General features: G+C 39.8%; 1 protein-coding gene across 2 annotated transcripts in view; it reads right to left on the reverse strand.

Annotated features, from left to right (window-relative positions):
• Positions 1–27,063, reverse strand: part of SMS (spermine synthase) — a 46,041-nt gene that overhangs the window by 7,134 nt on the left and 11,844 nt on the right. Inside the window, exons 1-9 of one of the 2 annotated variants that reach the window (XM_050715706.1) lie at positions 26,598–26,748; positions 23,411–23,531; positions 13,295–13,388; positions 12,434–12,498; positions 9,746–9,921; positions 8,734–8,890; positions 7,741–7,828; positions 6,616–6,730; positions 5,956–6,035 (exon numbers count right to left, since the gene is read on the reverse strand). In XM_050715706.1, coding sequence (XP_050571663.1) covers positions 5,956–6,035; positions 6,616–6,730; positions 7,741–7,828; positions 8,734–8,890; positions 9,746–9,921; positions 12,434–12,498; positions 13,295–13,388; positions 23,411–23,531; positions 26,598–26,628 — 927 coding nt within the window. In that variant the 5' untranslated portion in view covers positions 26,629–26,748. Of the gene's footprint in view, positions 1–5,955; positions 6,036–6,615; positions 6,731–7,740; positions 7,829–8,733; positions 8,891–9,745; positions 9,922–12,433; positions 12,499–13,294; positions 13,389–23,410; positions 23,532–26,597; positions 26,749–27,063 lie in introns of those variants that run through there. The other variant, XM_050715709.1, reaches the window with a different exon arrangement.

Here is a 27,063-nt window from a genome sequence, read left to right on the forward strand (position 1 = left end):
CATTACCTGTAAAGGGGATGTGTTCATCAAATAGTTCAGCTCAATTTAGGCCACTATGCTTCCTCTGACCTTAAGACAGTAAACCAGTGATTTGAAAGCAGGTGGCGGGGTCCGCCTCCGTACCTGCCCATTTCTTTGAAATCATTTTTACACACTTACTCTACATGTCATTGCTACTGGAAATTTTGTCTGTCACAATACAGTACAGAAGGTTAATTTTTAGTTTTTAATTTAACATTTATATTTTTATTTTGCAATGTCAAAGGACAGAGTTGAACGTGGCCAAGGTTTCTTTCCTTCCTCACTTCAGAGTGACTAAGAAGCAAGGAGATACACAGAGCATGAAAGTCCTAGCACCAAACCTAGGCTTGAGTTTTGGATGACAGGGACAGCTTTTAAGGAGATAACTGATGCACACCTGACTGCAGGTATCTCCACTGACCAAGTGACCAATTAGTTTAAAACTAAACTCTCAGTAACCCAAGGAAAAGCCTGCCCCTTAAAAACTTCCAAACTGTCAAGAAATCACACAGGCGCACACAGAGACTTGCACACACACGTTCCTCCAGTCTGCTTTCATGTTTCAGACCAGGAGAACCCTGCTCCCTCTTTGGAAGTGATAATTAACCCACACAGGAGCCAAAAAAGGATTTTAACTATGGAGCAACATAACCATGGTCTGGACGCTCAGAGGGCATGGCCACATTATATTAGAGAGTGGCCAAGATGCAACAGCTTGGCGAGTGGCTGGGCGTGCGGGGGAAATCTGATCTCTCGCACCGGTGGTTAGTGCTGTTTGCTCGAATGAAACCTGTGAGTGGTCTGAGAATGTTTCCACCTCGTCTGGCAGAGACGACCCAGACGAGGAAGGAGTAAATTCCCATACAGAGGTATTTTTAAAGGTTCCACTTCTTAAACAGGCTGAAAATGATAGCTTGCTCAACCTCAAAGGATTAGATCAGTCTCAGCACCTTGCAGAGCATAGTGTCACAGTGGCTGGACAATCCTGGAGTGCTATGTGGAGGGCATAGGATCGGTGACGATTCAGCAAAAAAAACACACATACCACACTAGTATTTACAAGTAAGTATTTCATGGAAGTTACAAAATCACTTGGGCAACGTAAAAGTTATACTAACTTTTAGAAGGTGTAACAGCATAAAAATGTATGCGTTCAAAAACAAGACACTGCAAAGGTCCAGCAGGGATGAAACTGGACCTTGGGATACACTGTGTTCTGATAGACTCACTAACTCAGACTTCTCTCCCTTTTGCAGTTTGAGAACTTGCTTCCCTTGGAGAAGACAATGATGAGGGCTTCACAGACCCCTATTACAGCACTGAACACTTCGAAGCACCAGCTTCGGAAGGAGAAGGAAAAACAGAAATATAGCAAGCCATGAGATTTTTAAGCATCAGTGTAGTGGGATTAAGTTTATATGCAGACACAGGGCTGCAAGTTCTGTAGGTTAAGGTCTCTGACTCTTTGTACACTGGAAAACCCAGGTCCTAGACAGACTGCAAGACTCCCAAGATGGATGACATGGTTAAAAAGCAAGGACATGAAGAGCAAGGCCACTATTTGCACAAGTGCTCTCATTGTTATTACTATTGGTGGATGTGTAGAGAAATTACATAGGCATTTTTCATCAAGATATTTAAGCACAGACTTACAGCAACAGAAAATGCAATCCATAAATTGTCCTTTCTACCTCTCCAGAGTTGAAACAAGCTAAAAAGTCACTCCTTCATCCTAAAATCGGGCACATCTGTTCTTGCATCCCCTAGGAATACAAATAAACAACCTGGAAAGCCTTTCCGCAGCTACGGTCTCTCTGCAATGTTAGTTACCAGTCTCCACCTAGTGGTGAAAGGATCTTCTGCATTTTGAAGATCAGCATGGCATCCCCAAGGGAACAATTAGGTTGTGTGTGTTAGAATAGCATGTGGAAAAAAAAAGCTGCAACTAAAATTATTTCAATAATCTCAACAAACAGTGTGCATAAATACTGCTGTATTGCACTGCTGATTGCCAAGCATATGAAAATACCAATCGTGTCCTGCTCAGAAATAAGTAGCTAAAAATAAAAACAGCCCCACACCTTAACTTTTACATCCCACTTCTCCTTTATACAGTTGTTGAGATCAACCTTTGACAAAGTTAAAAAAAAAAAAAAAAAAAAGAGTATTTAAAATTAAGTCTTCTTAATTTTCTCCATACTGTGTAACATCATGTTTCGGTAACTGTTGCTTTCAGAACTCCAATCTGACATGCTCCTGGAATTACCAGAGCATCCCTCAAAATTTTTGCAGGCTTTTCTAGCTGCTTGGCTGTTTCTGGCAAGATCTCAAGTAAAGTCAGGCACACAGGTCTAGGAAAAAGTCATACACGGCACATCACACAAGTAAGAATTACTAGCATCACCAAAACTCAATTTATGATTGGTAAATGTTGTAGTACATACTACGAGCATAATTGTCTGGGGGTTAGGTAGGGGAGACAACTGACAAGCACGTATACTAGTTAAGCTGTGCAAAAATGTCTTATTTACAGTTAAAAGGTGAGGTGCAAGCAGAAGTCATCCTACCACAAGCAAGTGCGATTTCGTAAAAGAAGTGTTAACAAATCAGACAGTGACATATAAGTTTTTGCTCTCGGCTTGACATTACTGCAATTCTGTATACATCAGCATTAACCACTTTTACTAAGCATTCCCAGAAAGAGTTTTGCTTTTGAAGAAACTTGAGGCAATGTAAAAATTTTTTTGTCTCTGCATACAAACACTGAACAGGTAACTGCAAATTCTGGGTCCAGGAACGCTCTGAGGTCAGGGTCCACACCCCATTCTTAATACACTTTGGTCTCAATTATGATAAAGGATATGGATCAGAGGAAGATGTCAACATCAGCAAATTTACTCAAAATTTTTTATTTGTTGGTAATGCACATACCATCCGAAAAACACAGTGTCTGCATTAAGACCTGCAACATCTAACTGAAATCAAATTAGCCTGACAATATTCTTTATTGAATAAACTCTGCAGAAGGAGACAAAACTCACAGCCAGTGAGCACAGCAATGGCACCATCCATTTTGTCATCTGCAGATGAAAAGAGAAGCTATCACACCATCTGCGCAATGCAGTTAAGTAAAAAAAACAGGTATTTTTTGCACTTAAACTTTGACGAATTTGGATTTTAAGTCAAAAATACCATCATGTAATTATCTGTATATTAGTATTTTTTTCTAGTTAATGCATATGAAATTATCAAATTTTAACAATTAAAAAACAGGAAAAAAATCTGAAAGTTCAGAGCTACATCACAGGGCCACAACAGACGACTCAATTCTCAATTACACTGCAAACAGTCCACAGAACTCTAGAGGAAAGTATTACTGAATGGGAACAGAAAGCTACGGCTAAAGTGCACAACTATTTTCTTATAGCAGTTATAGCCTGCCATTATTACCTGTATTGCTTCCATGTTACCAACCTACTACCAATTGTTTTCATTTCCCAAACATCCCCAGCTATTCTGAAGACTGTTTTTCAGCCTGCACTTCTGGACTGTAGAACACTGCAGTTAGACATGTCTAGACTCTGCCTGTTGATAGCTTTCTTGAGCGATACCTGCAGTGGTTTGCTCCTTCTGATAGCATAAATACACCTTTTTGTCGTCTGCTGTAAAACACCCCAAAATCAGTTTATGTTCTTGAAGGGTAACATTTTCCAAAACTTGTTCACAGCTCAATGAACAGGTGATGAGCATTTCTGTTTATTTTTGCCAGCAGTGGTATTTAGAGAGTCAGGCAGCAACACAATACTCAAGGCTATCAATTTGTGAACAGCACTTTACTTTTGGATAAAGCATTTCTTGAGCACTTAAATAAGTAACATTCTAACAAGATGCACAAGGTAACCTCTATAAGCAAAACTGTCAGAAGACAGGCTGCAAACTACAGAGGACAAGATCCAAATGGTACTACAACATAATGCCAAGACAGAAAAAGCAACTATAGCTAACTTGCCAGTAACCAGTAAGACAGTGTAACTTTTGCAGCATCTTTCCTATGGGGCATCTCCTCCTCACAGGGAAGGTCAGGCCGTAACAATTAGGTGGACATTCCCTCAGTCACTTTTCTTGATGATATTAAACATATTTTCTGTTTTAAAGAACCAAAAAGCACTTCAAGAAAGCGGGTGGGGGATTGACAAACAAAGTTTTGGGTTTTAAAAACACAGCTCGCTCAAAAGGCTTCTGATTTCTTCAGCAAGTAAAATAGAGCCTACTACTTAAGGCAGGCATCCTGGAAGTTAACAGCTGGAACAAAAGTAACTTAAATAGACAACATTAATACACAGAGCTAAAGATGCCTGTCATTTAACAACTAACACATCAGTGTTCTCAGCGTGTCACTGTGGTTGGCTACTAAAGTCGGCAGCAGTCATGTCTGAACTTCTGCCCACAGTCTAACCCAGTCTAACCCAGCCACGGCTGCACCAGTCCCAACCTCTACTGGTTTCAGCTTGATGCAGGACAACCGCCTCCATGCTCCCTGGCTGCAGCATGGCCGTCACATCAGCATAAGCTTCCTCCAGGATTCCTTCTGCAAAATCTGACAGACAGCTGTCCACAGACATCCATTTTCATATCCACTACTAAAGACATATGTATAAAGAAATATACAGTTTCACTGTATATGTCACAGGTAGCAAAACTGCACCACAAGTGCTTGGTCTGTCTAAAAAATGTAGTCTCTTTTCAATACCAACACCTGTCCAGAGTATTTCCACTATTAACAATAAAAAAGCCATTAAGATTTACAGCATGATAGGACTGTTTTAGTTGTATCTTATTTCAACCACAAGATATTTTACCTCGCCCGCAAAACTACTGCATTTCAACATTAAGCACCACGGTAAAGTTGCCAAAAAAAATACCCCTCATTCTGTGATTCAAATTTCTCAAAAACTCATCCAATTTAAAAACAAACCAATTCCTTTGCACACCTCTGAAAGCTAGCTCTGACGGGAATGTTAAACAAGTGTTCAAATGCATAGTTTTAGCAGAGTTATTTCAGAGCTTAACGAGATATTTCAAAATACTGTACTTAGATGCTACACACATCAGAAGACTAGTTAAAGTACAGGCATGACACAAAAGAAATACAGCTTCAGAGGCATTTCAGTCATCCATCTGCTGGATGTTTGTCATGTTTCTGTACAATTGCTCACAGCTTTGTGGCACTCTATATTCAGAATTACATATAGAAAATATCTTCAGAGGAAAGCTTTACCACAATTACATTATACCTGAGGTGGCTATACTGTAGCAAGTATATAAGTTTTAAATTATATTTAAATGGAATTGGATTAGAAACTTGATACACAAGAAAACCTTATTTGAACTGTATAAAACATTTCATAAAACACCAACCATTATAACAAGTAGATTAAAACAAAATCTGCTTTCCAGAAGTCAAATCAGTGATCTGCATTAGAAGTGGATAGAAAGCAAGAAGAGAGTATTTACTCCCAACTGACTCATCTTCTCGTCCCGTTGCACCTATGTCAAATTCTTACACCTTTATGAATGACACAGATTTTCATGTCTTACACTATACTACTGAAGATACTAGCTTAAAAACCATGTCTGCTCTGCTTTTCTGAGAACTGCTTACTACTAAAATATTACGCAGTATGCCTTGCTGATTCTTGAAATTATGTTTTTAAGTTCAAAGACGGATACTCTACAATTTCAGTTGAAAATGAAAAAAGACAAGTCAGTTTGGAAAGCCCAAATTTCATGCAAAAGTCCCAAACAAATTATTAAAAGGAAAAAAAAACAGCTTGCTATTAGATTTTAAGTTAGCTTTTTTCTTTCTTTTTTTTTTTTTTTTAAGTACCTGATTGCAATACATATACAGCAATACTTTACATTCAGATATCATACCTGTGTGAAATATTTTCCATCTTGCTTCAGGACCTTCATTGAGAGGTCAAGAATCAACCGCAAAAATTCCCACGTGGAATCTGCGTATAGAGTATGATTAAAAAACAACCCACTCCCCATCACTGGCTTGTTTACTATTATGCAGTCAAGAGTTGCAACATGTCTACCATTTCAAAAAAGTAGCTATCCTGCAGTTTTAAAACACAAAGAAACAAACCACCATGAAAAGAAAAACAATCAAACCCCACCCCGTACACAATGGTAATGATGGTGGAATTGAGTATATCTGGTTTTCTTCAGAATGATTACCCTATGTTTTTTCTTTTTTTTTTTAATTAAAATTTTAATTAACTTGGAGGGTTGGGGAGGATGGGCTATTGGAATGTAAACTCCCGAAGAGTTACATGAGTTCATATAAGTGCCCAGTTTAGAATTTAGTTTTTAGAATAAATACATTCTATGCTCTTGTTAATTTTTTCTAATATTCAAGAAAAAATCAAAAGGAACAAATGTGCTATTGTCATTCTCTGCCCCTCAGATTACTATTAAAAAAGGGAAGAAACAAAGTACTTTTTATGCAAATTGCCAATTATTATGCAGTAGAGGGGCTGAAATGGAGAAAATATTCAGAAGTTTAAGAAGATAAATTAGAAAATTAACCTTCTTCTGGAGATGTGGAGATTGGAACAGCTGTCAGATCATTAATTACATAATCAAACATCCTTCCTTCTTTGGCATACCTCTTCAGTACGGGAATACAGTCTTCAATTAGAACCTAAAAGAATAAAGTACTGTAATTAGTCCCCAAAATACCCTAGAACTGACCAGGGAAAGAGAAAAAACATGAATACACAAGAAATAAGGTGGGGAAAAAAAAATACAAAATAAACTAAGGATTTAACTTCAGGCTCCATTTTCAACTTTTTACATCGTGTAAAGAAAACAAATAGTTGCAGGAATTGTGGGAAGTGCAGGGCACCACAGGACTGAATTTCCTAGCTCTGACTGTTGGGTGACCACTGTTCTGACAAACAGTGACATTTCAGTCTCCCAACACACCAGTAAAATGAGGTATTTGTATGAAGGGCCACAAGCAGCATGTGACCTCTCTGTTAACTTTCTGCATGCATTTTTAAACTCACACCTGTAAACTAGTCTTTATGAAAACCTTAAGGAGCAGTGATGAAAATTGAAAAAGGCTACCAGCGAAGATGTCGGATCACACCTGGGCCAGTTTGTAAGCTCTGTCAGATGTAACATGTAAAATCCTTAACCACAGGGCTGCATGCATTTATCTATTTATTAGTACACTAGGAATGTAATGGTAAGAAATTCTGTATGCAAATTAAAAACAATTTTTAAAAAATGTATTACAAATTTAGATATTCTCAGTAGTGGAGGGAAACTTAACAATACACATTTCTCCTCCTTTTTATCAATTTAAGGATTTATGTTTAACATTGCATCCTTACCATTATTTCCTCTTCATTTGAGAAGTTATGGCAATAAATATTCTCATATTTCATATTCCTTAAGGGATATAAATAATTATTTTAGAAGTGGAAACTGAAAGTATTTTGAAGCTAATGTGTACTTCCAATACAAACCCCACTGACAGCAATTAAAATTTAGAAATATTATTAAAAATTGGAAACAAATCCTTCCCAAAATTAAGAAAAAAAATCAAAAGGCTTTTGCTCAAAAAAACTTTCCCACACCAGACTTCCAACCTAGAGGTAATTACATTTGAAGTATTACTTTCGATGAAAGCAAAGTAAAAATTACCTGATAGCACTCTCCTTTCAGATTGTCTAAGACATCTCCGCATGTTTTACGCATGTATTTTTTACACCCGTCAATCACCATTTGGTCAATGTTTGAAGATAGTTAAGGCATTCTACATTCCAGAAATAACACAGGTAACAGTTTCCTTTTCTTCAGAAGTTAATTCTCAAAAAGGTGAAATTTACAAAGGGATAGTAAGATGTATATTTTAGCTACACATAACAGTAGCCAAACTTACATATTTGTCCCCAGTTCAGTTAGAGGTTCAAGAAGTGTGCTTTTTTTTTTTAAAAAAAAAAAGTATTTCTGGCTTCTTAGGTTACTATTACTGCTCAAGCTTGAAATTTGAACAATAGGATGGCAAAAAAAAAGCATAAAGATAAAGTAGATTAAGACTACATTTTTAAAACAACCATTTTTGTTTCTAGCAAGGGGAGCCCAAAACCTAGGATGATCAACATTTCAAATGGCTAACAGTGGTTTATATTACAAACTATTTCAACTACAGAATGTTAAATAGTTGGTTTATATCGTATTTTTAAGACAGGGAAAGAGTTGGTCATTCTGCCAACAACACAATTCACCAAGCAATGACATTCCTATTGCTATCTTGCTTTGCTTCTAGGAATGTTTTTATAGCTTTCTTAAGAGGAAAAAAAAAAAAAACATGAAGGCAAAAGCCGCTGACTTGATGGACTTGTCTTCTGTGGTAACAAAACATATCAGTCTGATGACAGAAGTGTTCCTTTCCCAGTCCTGTGTAAAGTGCTACTCAATAATTATTGTATTGGTTGGGAAGTTGAAAGCACACACATGATAGATGCAAAAAAATGTAGTGATTGTCTCTCTCTATGCTCACAAAATATAAATTTCAATTTAGACCCTATCACCTCATGCAAATTAGAGCCTTATAGTTGTGCTTAATGCTAAGATGTCAGAGAAAATGCAGATCGCACAATGTTGAAAAGAACTATCAGTCATTTGTCAAAGGATATCTCTACCATAGTAACCATCTTTGGCTTCAGTTTGACTATCTCATATAGTATACCCCCATCACCACCTCCTAGGATTAGCACTTCTTTGCCAGCATAGTTTTCCTTTCCACTGCCCATTATGGCTTGGGTATATGCCAGGTCACTCTCTGCCAGATCTGAATGGAAGGAAGAGAAAGAGTTGGACAAAAGCATCTTTAATTCTTCTCACTAATCCACAGCTGATATCATGCAGACCAAGAGCATCTACACAACCCAGCTCTCTGAGACACAGGTCAGGTACTACGGAGGCCAGTGATTTACCAGAGGTAATGAAACCATCCCATACAGGATTTCTGCAGTTCTCAATGAAAACCCAACAATGGCTACATCCGCATTAGCAAATGCTATGTGCCAAGAGAAGCACATTTGCAGAGCAAAACAGTTGGTACTTAAGACTCGATGTCCATGCTTGACACACGTCCATGGGTTTTTACCTCAGAGTAGTGCAGCAACAGAAAATCAGGAGACTTTTGGAAGCACACTCTGGACCCTAACTAAAAAGACCAACGTAGATGCACCCCTGTGGATCCCTGCGCACCCCGCATACACACACACACCAGTTTCCACTTCTGGATACTCCTTGAGAATTCCACTGTGTTTTGAAGACGGATAATGTAGTTTGGTTTATTGTCAGAGAGGTTACTCAAGATGCTGCTCTTGCAACAAACAGGTAAAAGATCAAATGAATGAAGGGGTTAGTAAGCTGTGGTAGAGAACGCACTAACTTCAATTCTCCCGCGCTACTTTCCACAGCAAGAAAGAAACTTTGGAAAAAGAAAAAAAAATCTTGTTTGTACTCTGGATTTTACATCTGGCCAGCATTTCTAATTTAAATGCATAGATGTACATGCATATATGGAGCTTCCTATATCAGAACCATGACCCTCAGTAATCTGTTAAAACTGTGACAAAGCAGAGAAAACGTTTCCTATTAGTTCACACCGAAGATCCACCAGTGAGACAGTACTTACTAACATCCCCACTGAGGATAAGAATATTCCCAAACTGTTTTGAATGTAGAATTTTAATATTCTGAAAAGGTGAATCTTCATCATAAACAACTTCATCTATGTCATACTCCACCAAGCGTCCATCAGCTGTGGGCCAATACCTATCAATGGCGCCTCCTCTCAAAATGGCTGGCAATCTGGAAAAAAATAATAAGGAGAAGAGGAATCGCAAAACATTTTATAATGTTTTTCTATTTCTTTTTAACAACCTGTGGATTATGCTTAATAAATAGAAAGTATCTACAAGAGTAAATGAGGATTTGTAAGATCAAATGCTCAAGGAATTTAAGAAACCTATTAGACATGTTAAATATACATAACTTGCTAATGCACCGATGAAATATCAGTAGTCATGCTTTATGTACAACAAAGTTCACAATGTGCATATGAATGTACCTCTACCCTAAGAGGGGGGATTTACTTATCGCAGTAGCTTCTGCAGAATAATCAGTTCACAACTAGTAATTGATACAATACAAAAGCATAATTCTGACAAAAAAACAATGACAAAACGTCTTTCCACCTTCAGCTCAGCTAAGAATGCTATTTCTTTGAAATTAGAGAGCCTCACCCTTCTAAAGTTGTATTGAGAGACATTTTAAACACATATGCATACACAGAAGTGAACTACTACAGTGTTTCAAACCGAGCCAAGTCTGCAGTGTTTAAGCACAATCCTTGATATCCACATATGTAAAATCTCAACTGATAGTTTGCATTACTTTTTTAATGTGGTTCAAGCACCTGGGCAAGCAGGCTGTTTTGTTTTTTCTTTTTAATTCCAATACAAGTATGATTCAAATCAGTATTACACCTGAAGACAAAATATACTTGAAATGCAAGTGACTGATCAAACTGATTGAATTCCGTTTTATGCAAAACATGCAGGCATGCAGTTCATCAAATTTCCCGCACATACAGTCCAGAAATTTAAGTTTTTTCCACGTGAGGGTGCAGGAGAAAACCAGACAGACAAGCTTCCTGCAAATTCACTAGTGATTGTCAATGAACGTATAAGAAATATTTTGTACCCTCACTAAACCACACGATGGCAGCACATGCTGACAACAAGAGCTTCTATTCACAAGGTCAAGGAAAAAGGCAGAAATGATTTGCAGCAGCAGTAATTCCAGTAGAGCTGATGTGTGAAGCAAACACCAGAAGGATGCAAAGCAAATTTAAAAAAAGTTGAGGCATGTGTTACAAGATCCATTCCATATCCATTGTTCTAAGAGGTTCATCTTTCTATACTAAGGTAACCACATGAATCTAGATCACCTCAGACTTTTTCCTGACCCACGTTTAACAAGTTCCTATCGCAGGGATTCCACAAACTCCCAACATAGTATTTCAGCATTAAAATGTCCTCCAAGAAAGTGTTTCCTTCATACACACATACACAAAATGATTTGCATTTGCACACTGTGCTCCAGGTAAGACTTTACCAGGACAAAGTAAAGCAAAACAACTCTCTCTCTGTTTTACACACAATGCAAAATATAATAACGCAATGTATAGCAACACTTTCAAATCACTACCACTTTAAATGTAGTCTCCTATAACCTTCAGAATCATCTTCTGCAGCACTGCTTAGTTGTCTTCCCATTTTGTAGTTTGCTTCTTGTCTTTAAGGTATATCTTGTTGATTTTACACTGCTGCATCACCTAGTAAGTTCATGTCTACAGCAAATGCTCCCTCTGCTCCAAGGCGCTAGTCACTGTGAAGACACTGAAGTGAGCTGTGCCCTTTCCAGACCCCTGGGGAACACTGGTGTGAATGTTTTCTCCACACTCGTCAAAAACCCACTGTTAACAATCCCCTCAGTTTGATATATAATCTTGTATTTAAGTAAACCAAACTGAGGGAAGACTTGCAAAGCACAACATGTTATTATCTTCCTTCAGTGACACACAAAAAAAAATTGCTACAAAGCATTTGTATCTTCTTGGAGGGCCACAAGCACACATATACATTCCCACTGGGGCTTTGGCTGCCCATACTCAAGGCCATCTCTGTGGGGTAAAGCTGGCTAACCCTGCTCCGGCTGCTGGGACAGACCCATGTGTGACAGAGCTGTGGAAGGGCCTCCTCCACACGCCAGGGGCCTGTACTTCAGCTCTGGCCCCTGCCCTTGCCGTGCTGCAGCTGGGCCTGGGCCTGCCCACGTCTTTTGCCATTCCTGACACGCAGCTTGGCCATGGAGTTGCCTCAGCACCCTGGCCCTGCCTGGCAGCCACAGGGCTGTGACTGGCCCTGGCCATCACCTGCCCTGCTTGGCCTGTTCAGGAGCTGTGGAATGGGACCTGGTAAGGTCCGTGCCTGTCCTGCTGCCACCCTCGGCTCCCCAGCTCTTCCAGAGCAACCTGCTCTTGTTTGCCTTTTCTCACACCGCTTCATACAACTGTTGTGGAAAATAGTAAAAGAAATAATCCTTGCCCGAAGTAACAACACTGAAGATCAAGCTTAACATAATGAGAAACCTCACAGCATCTTCAATAAAACAATTTTAAAATATTAGGAGAAAAAATACGCACAAATTCTTACTTCAGGCTACTTATTCACAGCTGTAGAGCAAACTATAATTTGTTTATTATCTTTAGCAACTAAGCAACCAAGAGACACATATGGAAATATATGTGTGAACTTACCGTTTTACCCTTTTTATGTTGCCATGAAATAATTCTTTCATTCTTTCTTCTACTTTGTCTAGAAGCTGAAAAAATAGCAAATGAGAGGTGGAATTTATAGAAGTGATCACTTGACGTAAAACATCTGTTAAATTAGACTAGTTGGAAGGCAATAAAAAGCAGCACCTGCAGTGAAAGATTTTGCAATATAACATTAGAAGTCCATGAATAATTAGCCTCAGCTAATTGCCTTAGCTTCATTACTAGCAAGAATGTGCATACCATAGCAGCTGTCATCATTATATTTAACTGTCCTCCAGGTTAACACTTTAAGACGCAACCCAAAGGGGGAGCACAAGAATCCTGGAAGGTTTCATTATCCCCAAATATCTGAGCTCTGAAGCTTTCATGTTGGATAAGACGAAATGATTTCTCCCCGGGGTAGAAGTTTTAAAATAAAGGCTCACCATCTCCCACATTAGAGAAGGAAATCCTACACTAGTACACCATGTTGTGGGTCCCTTCTCTCTCACTGCCCTGAGTACAGGAAAGGAACTGAGCCCTAACTGAGGCTGTTAGGTCTTTACAACTTTTACAGCAAAGAATTTGAGACTCAGGACATGCACGTGTGCGTGAGTGATCATATTTATATAACATTACTATTCCTTGTCTGTAAGCACTAGGTTTGAACAAGCTTAGATATTTTAAAACATTTTATGAAGATATAGATATAGATTAGATCTATTAATCTAGATATATATTAGATATAATTAGATTAATCTAGATATATATTAGATCTATTAATCTAGATATAGATTTTGATAGACCTGGGGAAAAGAAGTGGCTGCCTATGCAGTTTGGTAAGCATAGTAAGGTTCATACCCAATCGGTTTCCTCTCTTCCTTTTGTTTGATCATTGTAGCTCTGCAGATCCACCAACACTAATCCATGAGGGTAAATTCTCAAATTGGCAAAACTACAAGACAAGGAGAGACAGTGATGATGATTTTGTTTACTAACAAAAATGAGAGGGAGAAAAAGTTTGAAGTGACTTGTATTAAATTAAGAATGACCATTTCCAGCAGTCTGTCAGCTGTTGATAGTTCCAGCTCCATTCTTCCTCTAGAAGTCACTAAGCAGTAAATGGAAGTTTTAAGGGCATGCCAATTACTACATAACTAATCAGCAGGCAGCAAGTTAATGAACATGGTGTTTAAACCAGAACAGCCACTACATGAGGGGGAAGTACACTGACTACTGCGCTCAGCTCTTTGAGTAAGGCCTGCTTGGGCAAGTGGGGCTTTCTTTAAAACTGAAAACAAAGCTCAAGAAAATAACTGGGAATGTTCCCTCCCCTCTACCTTCCTTCTCATTTTTTGGTGTCTTTTTTAAAAATTTATAGCAATTGCTCACAGAGACAGTGTTGACGTTCAAAGCTGAATGAAAATGTACACACCAGAAACAATAAACCTCCTGAAGCAAGCATGGCTTTGACTGACAAATTGCAGCAGCAAATCCTCATTGATGAGTGCAGATGCAAGCACAGACAAAACTACTGCTGTACGCCCTGTTTCTTACAGCAACCAATAACTTGGAAGCCCTTCTGGAACTTGCAACGAACAAAAGATAAGTACTTATGGGAAGGACACATGAAAACAGAAACAGAAACTATATCTTTCTCCATCCTGGGGAGGGGAGAAGACAAAAGAAACAGAAAGGCTACAAGTACACAAAGGAAGTAAAGGGAAGGGAGGCACACACTGAAGTAAAGAGGACAGAGGAGGGGACGGGAACAGAAGAGTGGAGCAAAGAAAGAAGGGTATTGAGGGATGGAGGCTCATTAGCACAACACTGAGAAACTCCAGGTAAAGCTACAGACACTTCACTGAATGCCCCTTTATTTGCATGTCTGCTCCTATCACCCCACTCAGTCTCAAAGGCAAATAACAAACCAACTCCTTCTGTTAAGGCAAAAAGTTCGGATGACCTCCTCCCCTCCCTCCACCATTCCCATCTTTTATTTGGCTTTTCCACAGCTTCTTTATTAAACTGTGAGCCCCAAAGCCTACACCACTTCTCATGTGTTAGTGGGAGCTTTGGGCAGCAAACACAACCACAGCTGCAGCCAGACAAGAAATTTGTAATATTCTGTAGATGTTACCTGAAGATTACAATTTTTTTGGTAACTGCAAAGTGATCAAATGATGAAACTGCCTGATGTGATGCAAGAATAAAAACACACTCACTGCACCGCTGAAGGACAACTGGCTTTGGATATCAGTGAACTGTATCTGTGGTTTGTTCAAAAGTAACAGATGAACCAGGGTGCCAAACACTTCTCTTTGAAAAACAAGCCTGGGAAGTCTCTGACTTTCCTCCAGATTTTATGTATAGGTCTTGCCTATAGAAAGATATTTCTATACAGTATACACACTTCCACCATGGTTTCCCCGCCTAACCACCAGGCACCAACTTTTAGTGACCTTACCTACATTTCAGCACTTGTCCACTAGGTGTCTTCCCTACAAGTATTTTTAATTAGGCACCAGAAAACGCCTGTTCTGCAATGGCCATTAAACTAAACCACCAAATAACCATAAAGCATGTACTCCCACCAAAACCACTAGCAGGAAATTACTCCTGCATAAGAAATTACTCCTGCATAGAATATCCTAATGAAAGAATGAAAATAGTCAAGGAGTAAACACAGGTCTTTCTGTTGTTTTTGTTGTTGTTGTTGTTTTTAACTACCAGCTAGAGTTCTGCCATGTAAGAGACCAGGTTTATGAGCTAATCAGAAGAACAGCAGTGCAAGTATTTTCGGTATTCCAACATTCCTGGGGCAGCTTTTTATTTCTATCATACAGACTATATATGAAAGTGTTCAGGGAAAATTGGATAAACTCATTCTACTGTACTTACTGCATTACTGTACTACTGTACCGTGTCCCACCCACTGGTGGCTTATACAGTTCAGTACTTTTCACACTGGGCCACTTCAGGCTATGCACGGAAATTGCAACATCTTGCAATTTAAGCTGGTGTTCTTATCAGTACCAACAAGACACAGCTACTAAAATTAAAAAAGAAAGGGCAGGAACACCCCTACTTGCCCCCAAGTCTCTACTGGTCTCTTGAGTTTTTAAGCACTTCTCTCCGTGACTTTACACTCCACTGAACCAAAGGGATTCAAATTACTTGCTTGCTTCTCCTAATTTCTCTTTGTACTTGGTACAGACCAGCTACTGCAAAGGACAGCTCTGGTGAAAATCCTACCATCTATACTCAATGCACACAGTGAGCAAGTACTCAGCTGCTATGTCTCAGTGAAGTAGGACAATTTAAATGAATGCTTCCCTTGAGAAGTCCATCTACCTAGTCCATCCACTGCATTTCCCATTTTATCCATTCCTATCTGGTAAATTCAGTCTACTTCCAGAGGTGCTCCTCAAAATTACTACCTAACAGCCCAAAAAAACCTGGGACAACTTCTGAGTTATGAATTCTCCTCGCTCAGCCTTTAAGAGCATGTGAAGGAGTTGTCCTTGCAAGAATAAGGTTACAGTTTATGTGTATTTCCTGCAATACAGGAGGCGCTAAGCAAAACCGGAGAAGCGAGCAGAGAGCACCGGTGACTCCAGAGGGTTCTGGATACAACCACTCACAGCTTCTGGTGAAGCCAAGAGAGCTGCTCCATGCCCTCAGAACTGTGGCACTAGGGACAGATGGGTCCTTACAGCTCATTAGATGGCACTGCTATTAAGCGTCCTGAATCTGGCACGATACCAGAAAGCTTCACACTGCTGGAAAAATCTTTCTACTAGTCTATTCCCATACTTCAGGGGCTGCTATTTACACAAACAAAAGCAACAAGCCAATAACAAATTTCTTGTCCCATGACTTGAGTTCCCTTTCCTAAAAAAAAAAAAAATCAAAAAAAAATCACATGGTTGTTATAAGACTTGACAGTTGGCATTGTCTTAATTTCCCGTGCCTCCGTGAAGTTTCCTCAGTAAGTAATATTACTGGCTCTGTTTTGGGGTCTTTTTTGGGGGGTAGGAGGCAAGGAGAGGCAGAGAAGAGGGTTGCCCTAAAAAGCACATCTGCACACCTTCTGACTTATCCTGTATGATAGCATGAGGGTGCAGAGACAAAAATGCTGCAGAACCATCATTCATTGGGTCCAACTGTTACTTCTACTGAAAGAATGGGGTCCTGACACCTTGAAAGTAGAGAGAGAAAGCAGAAAGCAGACTGGAGCAGTGCAGTGGTCAGTAATTCAAGTTCTGAAAGTCTGGCTGATAATCTCTGCCCTCACACAGTAAATTTATGTTGAACAACCTGGAATTAAATTTGAAAACCCTTCAAGGAACTGATACATATCCAGGTTGGTTATAGATTTGTTAAAAATCACCTGGCTGGAAATCCAATGCCCAAAGTAAGTTCAAAAGCCAGTAAGGACTAAAACACATCATCATTAAACAGTGCAAGCGTGCACTCAGAAAAGTGACCAGATCAGTGGTATTAAGGCAATACCAGCAGGCCAAGGCTGAACGCACAGACTTCCTAACTTAAGTCAGCAGACAGCAAAGGCTACTTTAGCTTTTGTTACAATTGTCTACTGAGCGAAATGTGTGAATGAAGGCTTTCAGCAGCACCTCTTATGATAATACTGGGGGGACATAATGTCAAAGAACCATGATAATACAGTTTCAGTTTCCTACCCATAAAAATATAGCAAAGATTACTTTACAATCCAAATGATAAATGAGCTGCAAAAATTAACGTTTACATCACAAGAATTCCCTCCTGCTTCTTGTTTCACAGAAAAAAAATAATTCCTAGTTTTGAAATAAAATACCTACCACCTTTGGTGTGTGCTTGCATGTACTGTCATAAAAGCAGTGAGGAAAAAGCTCAAAAATAAGGAGGGATCCTCTCCTTTCCATTAGGAAAGGAAATCTGCACATGAAAAGCAGCCCTCACTGTAATAAGGTTCTACTGTTGCATCTGCATAGTCTTCTACAGCAGTACCCAGGCTTTTTGTGCTTGCATGCAAACCCATCATGATTACAGAAACACTTTTACTGGGTCTTCACAGTACTGGATCTTGCCACCCAGAACAACTGGGAACATCACGTTAGGAAATACTACATTGCTATGTTTGCACAAATTAAGAAATAATTGTTTTAAACCAATAAAGGTTTTGGACAAACGTCTGAACTTAAAAAGAAGTAGAAGTAGGGAAATCAAACTATTTTAAGCCAAAATGTATGCCCTGCCTTAGCTCCTTGTATCGAGGAGTAGGACATGCCGCAACCCTACACATTTGGGAAAGGATTTTTTTTTTCCCTAGGGATCAAAACTGAATAAACAGACTGGTACCTACAACAGCCCTCTTCATTCCGTCAAAGCTTTTATCTGCTGAAAGACTAACTTGGAGTCCTGACATAATAGTTCAAGTATTTGAAGAATAACTTGCCAAGAAAGTTGCCACCTGTCAAATTAGTCATGAGGGAGGAAATGAAAACCTGTTTATACTAGGAAATTCCAAAACCAAAAAAAAAATGACATTATCTTAATAAAGCCTACTTTTTTGTTGTTGTTAAATGCTCTTCATTTTAATTACTAAGTACTTAAGGGACCTTAAGGAATTAAGCAGCCAGTTTTTCACTGCACGACTATTCTTGTTCTCTTTTTACAAAAGAAGGAAATTAACACAATGAAAGCTCTCATAGTTCTAAACTGTTGCTGATTCCTAGCAACTGCTTCCGACTCTTCAGCCCATTTTTGCACTCTGGCCAATTCAATTAATAAACCACAACATTTTCATCTGACACAGCACTGAGGAATGCCCACCCTGCTCCTTTGAAATATGCTGACTAGCATACAGTGGTTAGCAAAACACTAAGGTGGGAAACAAAAAAGTGAAAATGCTCATCCCCCCCACCATGGTGTTAACGTATTCAACATCGTCATCTCAGTGACAAAAAAAAAAAACACCTTCAACTGGCTAAATCCTGCACTGCTGCAAACAGTGAAGTCGAATGCCAGTAGGATTGCATTTCTCTACACAAGAATTCAGACAGAATAGAGAAGCTTAAGATAGATGCACAAATATGGGAGGTCAAAGCCTTTGAAAACACAATCTTGTACCGTAGAAACACTGGCTCTAGATTTCCCATTTTGTGAGTTTTTAAAGAGCTTTTAGGCAGAACATGACATAAGAGGGATCAGGGAAACATTAGAGTGGATGGATGTGGGTGAGGAAGACTGAAGAACAATAAAGAGAAAAATCCTAATAGCTGTACATGTACACAGAAGAGTACTCATTTATGAGCAGTAAGGCTACCACAATACAGTATCAGCTTCAATGATCTTCTTACTTTGGCTTTTATTTTTTTAAACCTTAAGATGTAACAGGCCATATAACTCTGTTCCATAAAGTACTATGTACATTAGGCAAAATGAAGACTTCACAGTTTTTTTTTTTAAACTGTCCAGTCCAAACTCGAGCAACACTTCTTTGAAAGCAGGCTATTTAAGGGGCCCGTAAAAAGTGTATACAGTTTTTGCCAGTGTTCTGAAAACATACATCTCAGGAAAACAAAACTGCTGAGGTCCCAGAGCTCACAGAACAGTAGCTAGTACATACTACCATTCCCCAGTGCAGCACTTGCTCACTGGAGCTGGCAAAGCACAGAAAAGCTCGTTCATTCACTACAGACAATGACTTGATTGGCTGAAGTGAGAGATTTCCTGCCCAGCTCTGGAGCATGAACGGATATTTCATTCATACTTGTGTTTGACAACACATTTAGTAAAATATTTTCAGTTGAACTTCCTTTGATTAGTTTGCTCTCTGTGTGCTTTCATCCCCCTCTCCCTCCCGAAGAGTACATCAGTAAACTAATGGACCAGGTAAAGTTGCCAAACATGACTTTTGCTTACTTAACTTCAAAGAACAACATGGAGCTGTTGCTTTGGTAATGACAACAGGAAAGCATGGCTTAATCCCTAAATCAGCTCCAATCCATTCAACAACTGCAGCCCTCCACAGAGCTGTTCGCACACAGTATCTTTGTCAAAGTTTTGTCAAGAGCCAGGCCTACAATTCAACAATCTGTGACACAGGGCACCCTACAGGCTATTGGGGTTATCTGCACAGGCTTCAGATAGTAATACATGGCTAAACAACATCTACAATCTCAACTCAAACATTTGCTTTTCTTAGGATTAGTACCCAACTTGTTGTAACACCTGTGCATCTATCTTGCAGGGGCTCAGACATCTTCAGCTGGTTTGAAAATGTGTTTGTGTGTGCATACTCACAAAACCCCAACTCCCATACATCTTTTATCTGTGAGCTAGCTACTCCCCCTCCGCTTGTTGTGGAAGTTCTCTAACCAGCCATATCCACCATGCTTACCAGAAAAGTGCATGTCAAAACTGCAACTTCAGACATTGTACCTCATAATTTTTGTTTTTCTCTTCCACTACAAACTACTTAATTTCCAGGAGTACTCTGTTTTGGAGGGAAGGAAAGTCTCTACTCCCATGTTAATTTCTCACTAGTTGTACCAGATACTGTTTTCTCTTTTGTTTTTGATTAGCATAAAAAAAGCTTACAATAGTTTTAGGTCTCCAAATTAAAAAGCAGACAAAATCACTAGTATTGAAACAAAGCCCATTTGGTTAGCATCAAAGCTTCAGTATATGTACCTGTACCAATTCATTTTGCCCTTTGTGAAACTGTCAATTGGCTTGTGTTTTTGACCTGTCAAGGCTCCTGGCTTGTATTTACACCCTCACTTGTTTCAGTTAACTCTAACTGCACCACATGACATTAACAGAAATAGGCTGTTTGAGACTGCCACAGAAAAAGTATACACCATTTCCATGAGGGAACTAAAACCACATGACTCAAGGAAACAAAACTGCGGAGGTCCCAAAACTCACAGAGTGCTCCTGCATGTGTTACTGTATGAAAGTCAGTGTTTGTTCAATAGGGCTGGCAAAGCATAGGAAAAAGTGCTTTCATGCCCCTACAGACAATGAGTTAACTAGCTAAAATGTGTAACTTCTAGGGAAAGTAAGTCTAGAATACAGCATAGTCCAGATTGCATTTAATCCACCAAAAGAAAGCAATAACCACTCTTTATTAGTTTACACTTAGCATTGCACTAGAGAAAACTTCACATTTCAAGTGGCTATCTCCTCTTTAGGAGCTCTTCTGCACAGTGTTGTTCTTCCTTCTTCAGTTTTGAGATGCTGCCTCACAAAATTCAATACCTTATGTTCAGGATGATCTCTTGGATTACTCATCTGGAAATAGCCAAGCCTCTAAGACCTGTGCTATATGAAAAGTTTTCAAAGTTCTAAAAATCAGTGTTAAGCATCTTCATTAGGAAATATACTTTTCAACTGACAACGTTTGTACCCAATTTAACATTAAGCTCATAATAGTCATTTGATATGCAAACCAAACCCAACTAAAACTTTCTGACAACTATCATATCCATTGGAGAACCCATATACGTTTTGGATTAGTGATACATACAGTGAAGCACAGAATACACAAGGGAGAACAATTAAAGGCAAGTTTGTTGCACCTGCATATTTATAGGGAGAAGGGGCAAATTCTATATGTGACTGCTAAAACCAACATGTTACATGGGGACTGGCAGAGCAAGTCAGCCTATATACAATTCAGGAAAGAAAAGCAGTGCTACAGTAGAAGAAAATCTTTTCATGTCTTACTTGGACTCCTTGGTATTTAAAGTATCTGAAGTGACAAGGGCTCTCAAGCCACTGGATAAGTATGTTGTATCATGAAGCTGACTGTATGCATTGCATGTCCTGGAGCTCGGCATGAGGGGTGTACGAGAGAGAAAAATGCTATTTGATACAACTACATGACAGAAGCAGCTCAAACTGTAGAGCTTCATTGACATTGTCTTTTGGGAGTAGTCTCTGGGATAAAACTAGCCTCAGGATCCTGCCAGCTTTTTCATGGACAAGCTGTTGGTGTAGCCCTAAAGAAGTCCAAGAAGCAAGCCAGGAGTCCACAGCAGCATGGATGTCTGAGGGACTGCAATTGCTCCCCAGCTCTTTTACTTAGCATAGTAAACCATACCAAGGGTTATCTAGAACCAAGACAACATAACAAACCATCCCTTCTTTCGCTACAGGGAGGCCACTAGGCCCATCTCCCCATCTTCATCTTCTCACAGTAATAAGAGCACAGCCAACTACGCTCTGGTGCAAAAGCTTAAAGTTGCATTTGGCAACAGTAAAAAGCTGGATGATTCAAGAAGCACTGCTGCTGGCAAGCACCTGATAACAGTACAAAACACAGGGAAGAATCTGCTTAGAAGTTGCTATGAGTGGTTCAATCAGTAAAGCTCATGTATTCCATGTGGTTTTCAAGAAACAGCATCCTGTTTTCCCCACTCCTCCTTTCCCGATTCCCCTATAGTAATCTACTTGAGAAATGAGAGAAGTTCTGAAAAGCTTCGAGCATAGGTAGCTTTTCTTTACTTATTCCATCTCCCCTGTACACTGAAATCCCAAGCTCATACTCAGAGCAACAAATGATATACCACAAGGGCTATGCTTTACCACAGAAAATGTTAAGTTGACCAACTTTTTTCTGTTGCCAAGAGCACACTACACCAATGCTCGTTTTTTCCCCCATGAATAGTCATAAAGAAACTGTTGAAGTATGGGCTGGATCAGCAGACAGTGAGGTGGATCAAAAACTGTCTGAATGGCTAGAACCAGACGGTAGTGGTCAGTGGTGCAATGTCTAGTCGGAAGCCAGTAACAAGTGGAGTACCACAGGGGCGGGGGGGGGTGTCAATACATGGTCCCTTCCAGTTTAACATCTTCATTAACAATCTCAACAATTCGAGTAGAGCACACCCTCAGTAAATTTGTGGATGGCATGAAACTGAAGGGAGTGGCTGACTCACCAGAGGGCCACAGTGCCATCCAGAGGGACCTGGACAGGCTGGACACATGGGCTGACAATCTCACGAAGTTCAACAAGAAATGCAGAGTCCTGCATCCAGGGAGGAACAACCACAGGGACCAGTACATGCTGGTGGCCACCCAGCTTGAAAGCAGCCCTGCAGAAAAGAACCCAGGGGCCCTACTGGACACCAAGCTGAATATGAGTCAGCAATGCGCCCTTGCTGCTAAGAAGGCTAATAGTGTCCTGAGTGGCATTAGGTAAAGTAACCAACAAACCAACAACCAAAAACACCAACAGGTCAGGAGGAGTGCTCCTTCCACTCTACTCAGCATCTGTGAGGATGCACCTGGAGTACTACCTACAGTTCTGGGCTACTCAGTACAAGAGGGACATGGGCATATTGGAGAATCCAACAAAGGGTGACAAAGATGAAGAGACTGAAGCACGTATGAGGAGAAGCTGAGAGAACTGGGACTGTTCAGCCTGGAGACAAGGAGGCTTGGGGGGGAGGGGGAGGTACAGGGAAACTCAATGTCCATAAATACCTGAAGGGAGGATACAAAGAGGATGGAGACAGGCTCTTTTCAGTGGTACCTAGTGCCAGAGTCACTAGAGGCAATGGGCACAAGCTGAAGCACAAGAGGTTAGCTCTGCACATCAGGAAGCACTTGACTGTACAGGTCACCAAAAAAGGACAGGTTGCCCAGAGAGGCTGGTGAGGTTCCAGGTTGTGGAGGTTCCCTCTTTGGAAATACTCAAAAGCCACCTGGGCATAGCACTGGGCAGCCTGCTCAGGGTGCCCCTGCTTGGGCAGGGGGTTGGACCAATTCAACTAGTGACAGCCGTATCACAAGATGACATGGACAAGATTCTCAGCAGTACTCTGCTTTATTTTAGTCACTTCATACACAAAGATGGTAAAAATGTTTGCCCCGCCAGCACCCTGCAACATGATATCATACAGGGAGAAAAATATTTGTAAGGAGGATAGATAGGAAGTTTATCGGGAGAAAAAAACTCACCTGCCATTTTTTTGGATGTAGGTTGCTAAATAACCATGATCTTCCCAGTTATGAACTGTTTCTGTCATTCCCTGCTCCTGAAAAACGGGCTGTAGAGCTTTAAGAACGGCATTGCAATCAGCTGCAAGATAGAAAAAAGTCAATGAAGATTTTCCACATCAACTATTTTTTTTTTTTAAAAAAACTGAACAGTTTTTTTGCTGGCAGCCTGGAGTATTTCTTTGAGTTGTGTGAACAATAGCTTTAAAGTTTACAGTTGATCTTGTGCAAGGTCAAAAAAACCTTTTATTACATACCTTTCAACTCCTGTGCCTCCCCACCTCCCTAACTCATTAAGTTATTTTCCAGTTGATGGAGATTCCAACAAAATTCTTTTAGATCAGTCTTTGTCTCTGAGCAGAGAGATCTACGACTGACATAATGAGTACTTTTACTATGTCTGTTATTGGTCACCAACTTTACCACAATCCAAGCCAGGCCTTATTCATGTAATTACTTCTGTTATGAAGAAAAAACATACACATCCCAAAACCAAAAATAAACAACAATCCCACAAATAAACCCCAACACTGAGAAGACGCTTTGTAATTTCCTTGGCTTAAAGCACTGAAAACAAAACAGGGCAAGCTGCTCTGCCCAGACAGTGGTCATTTTCCCTTCCATCCCTTTGTCAACTGAATACTCATTTCCAAGTGGAGAGGAAAGTCAAGAGTTCTCAATACAATACACAGCTGAATCTCATCACGAAGTAGTATTAAAAGTAACTGTTAGTACACAGTAACATGGAAGCAAAGATGCTTTTGTTTCCACCTTGACATACGTCAAAGCATAAAAATTCTTTCCTGGGGAAATGACCCAGAAGACTCTTAATGCGTTTTAGTGTGGGAACAGTAGGATCAATAAGATGCACGAAATTCCAGAATTTACTGGATATTAAATGCCTGCTAAATTTAAGTGTTTCTGGGATCATTTCTTTGAAAATTGATTTAGCTTCCATCAGTGACTTAGAAAAGCTACAGAATGAAGGAGAACAAAGTTCATGCTGCCACTTCGACAGCACCTACTTCAGAATACACCAGCCTTCAACTTAATAACCAATTGCAGGGATTGGGTTTGTGAGCCGTTCTCACCAAGGAGTGGTCAGGCCATTCTGACAGATGCCTATCCATGTCAGAAATAGAGCAGGAGCCCAGGAAGGAAAGTCCTCTTTCCAACACCTAGAACAAAGCAGACTCCCAGATGAAGTCTTCAAGATGCTATAGAAAAGTACTCTTGCCCAGAAGTGCACAAAAATCCAACTGGAAATAACTAAAGAAATCTCCAAAAGCAAGCTGAAACTTTGTCCATGCAGATACTTCCATCAGTATGCTGACTTCAGAAGTGTCAGGTTTAGCATAAACAATTTTAGTCCTAATAAAGATTATTTGGAAGAAAACTTTAAGCTCCATTCAAACACGCATCCCGAAAACAAGTCATAAGACTTGCCAGTTGATATGGAAATTGACTACATGAGTTAATCAACAATTCTGGTAAAGCTGCACCTACCAGAATTATAACAAAACTAGCAAGACACTCACACCAGCAAGTGTCTGTGAAGGCCTGTGCACTATTAAGCTGTAAGATGCCCCAGTGAGGCAAGTATAATCATTTTTGTTTCACATACATACAAGACTAGGCTATTACAGTCATGCAATTTGGTAAGGATCTAGAATTACTCGCAGAAGTCACCTGGCACAGCCACTTGGATGCAGTTTATAACTAAATGCTTCCAGTCATGACACATTGTTCCCCCCGCCCATCTATTCAAGAGCTATTCTATGGTAATCATTGTTTTATTCCCTGCTCCCAAATGCATATACCTTGAAAACCAGTAAGCACAGCCTGCAGACACAATCAGCAATAGCTTCCAAGATGTTTCTGATTTGTACAAGCTTCAAGCAACAGAAAAACATACCAAGTCATGTAAAGTTTCTCATCTAGCATAAGCAGACAACTCCAGTCAACTAAACTCAGTTTGATAACTTGAAGCCTATGTTTACCCATTTGTAAAGCCTGCAATTACCCCTGTATGTTTTAAACCAGAAAGACTGACATTTTTAAACCAGAAAGACTGAAACGGGGGAAAAAAGCATTTATTTTAATTTTCTCTACACAAAGAGAAGAACAACCCAGTTCCCCAGTATCTTGGGAAGAACATTTATTAAGTGTGTAAAGGCCCTGCTTCTTACTGCTGATATTGCCTAACTTCATGTTCCAAGATATTTACCTTCCATCTTCTACATCTCATTAACTCTCCACATTGTAATTTTGTAATTTATTGTTAATTAGAATAAAACACAAGTTCTGTTCAACAGCAGTGAATAATTTAATTGCTGCCACCCTGCAGCACCTCTTCCTCAGTCAGTAGGAAGCAAGCACTGTTGATGATTTTGACCCTCACGGACAGAACACCCACAAGGTCCGCTATCAACACGAATGTTTTTCTCCCCTATGCTGCTGTAAAATCCACATTATTTGTACCAGTACTTGCACAACTCAACTTTAAACTTTCAGTTTCCAGCACTCATCAGCCCCCTTATTTTGGGGAAGACAGGAGCAGCTGCTTCAAGGCTGATATATTCACAAAACTTTTTGGCACTTTAGACATGTGGTCCCCTCTCCTTGCTTGCCATTTGCTTCCTTTCACTGCTCCTTTATTTCCTGCCTCATTTTTTGAGAAACCCATGCTCCTTTCCTTCCCTCAGTTCTTATGTCTTTACCAAAGTAATGCTGTTGGACAATAATGCTGTTTAATGTTTGTCATACCCTTCCAGACCAGTAAATCAGTGTGAAACCCACTCTGAACTGGTATGCAACTAACTCCCAAACCACTTCACTTCTGCAGCTCTTGCAAGACATTGAAGAAATAAGATAGAAAAGTAGTTCCCTGGAAGAACCAAAGTGTTCATATCACATTTAGCCTACCAGCTTCCAACAACTTCAGCAACTGCTATTGGGTGTGCCTTGGCAGAGACCATAGGATAAGTCATTACAGATACCTTTCTGCTCCATGAAGATACCAATCCCTCAACTAGCTGCTTGCTCATCACTCTACAACAGATTTCTTTGCTAAGCAGCCAGGCAAAAGATTGACTGCACTCTTTCTATTATGCGATTAGTTTCAGGAAATTAAAATAACAATGCGTACCTTCATCGGTCTCCCTTTCGTTATACCACATAAGGTTTGCCTCGGAGGGCTAATTAGTTCTCTGAAGTTGGGAGACTCCTTTGAAGGCATCAGTGGTTGCTTGAAGGCATCACGAAGACTCGGGAATCTCAAGATCTCTCACCCAAATCCACTTGCCACCACCTCACTCCAAGCTCAGATATGCTATGTCAAGTGCAAGATAAATGAAAAGGGCAATGGCAATAAAAACAGCAGAACATCTTTGAATCTGCATCAAAATGTTAATTCAAGTAGGCTGTCAGGTGGTTTTAGTTGTTTTTCCACACTTTCAGAAAGCAAACTCAAGTTACCAAGTGTGAAATATTATTTTAAGTATTTGGTATTTGCCAGAAGCAATGAAAAGGCCCAGAGTTTCAACTCCAGAGAGCAGAAACCAGAACATCGTGCAGAAGATTTGATATACATATTTCTCAAAACAGTTAGTGAC

This window comes from Cygnus atratus, chromosome 1 (assembly GCF_013377495.2).
Source record: "Cygnus atratus isolate AKBS03 ecotype Queensland, Australia chromosome 1, CAtr_DNAZoo_HiC_assembly, whole genome shotgun sequence".
NCBI classification, from domain to species: domain Eukaryota; kingdom Metazoa; phylum Chordata; class Aves; order Anseriformes; family Anatidae; genus Cygnus; species Cygnus atratus.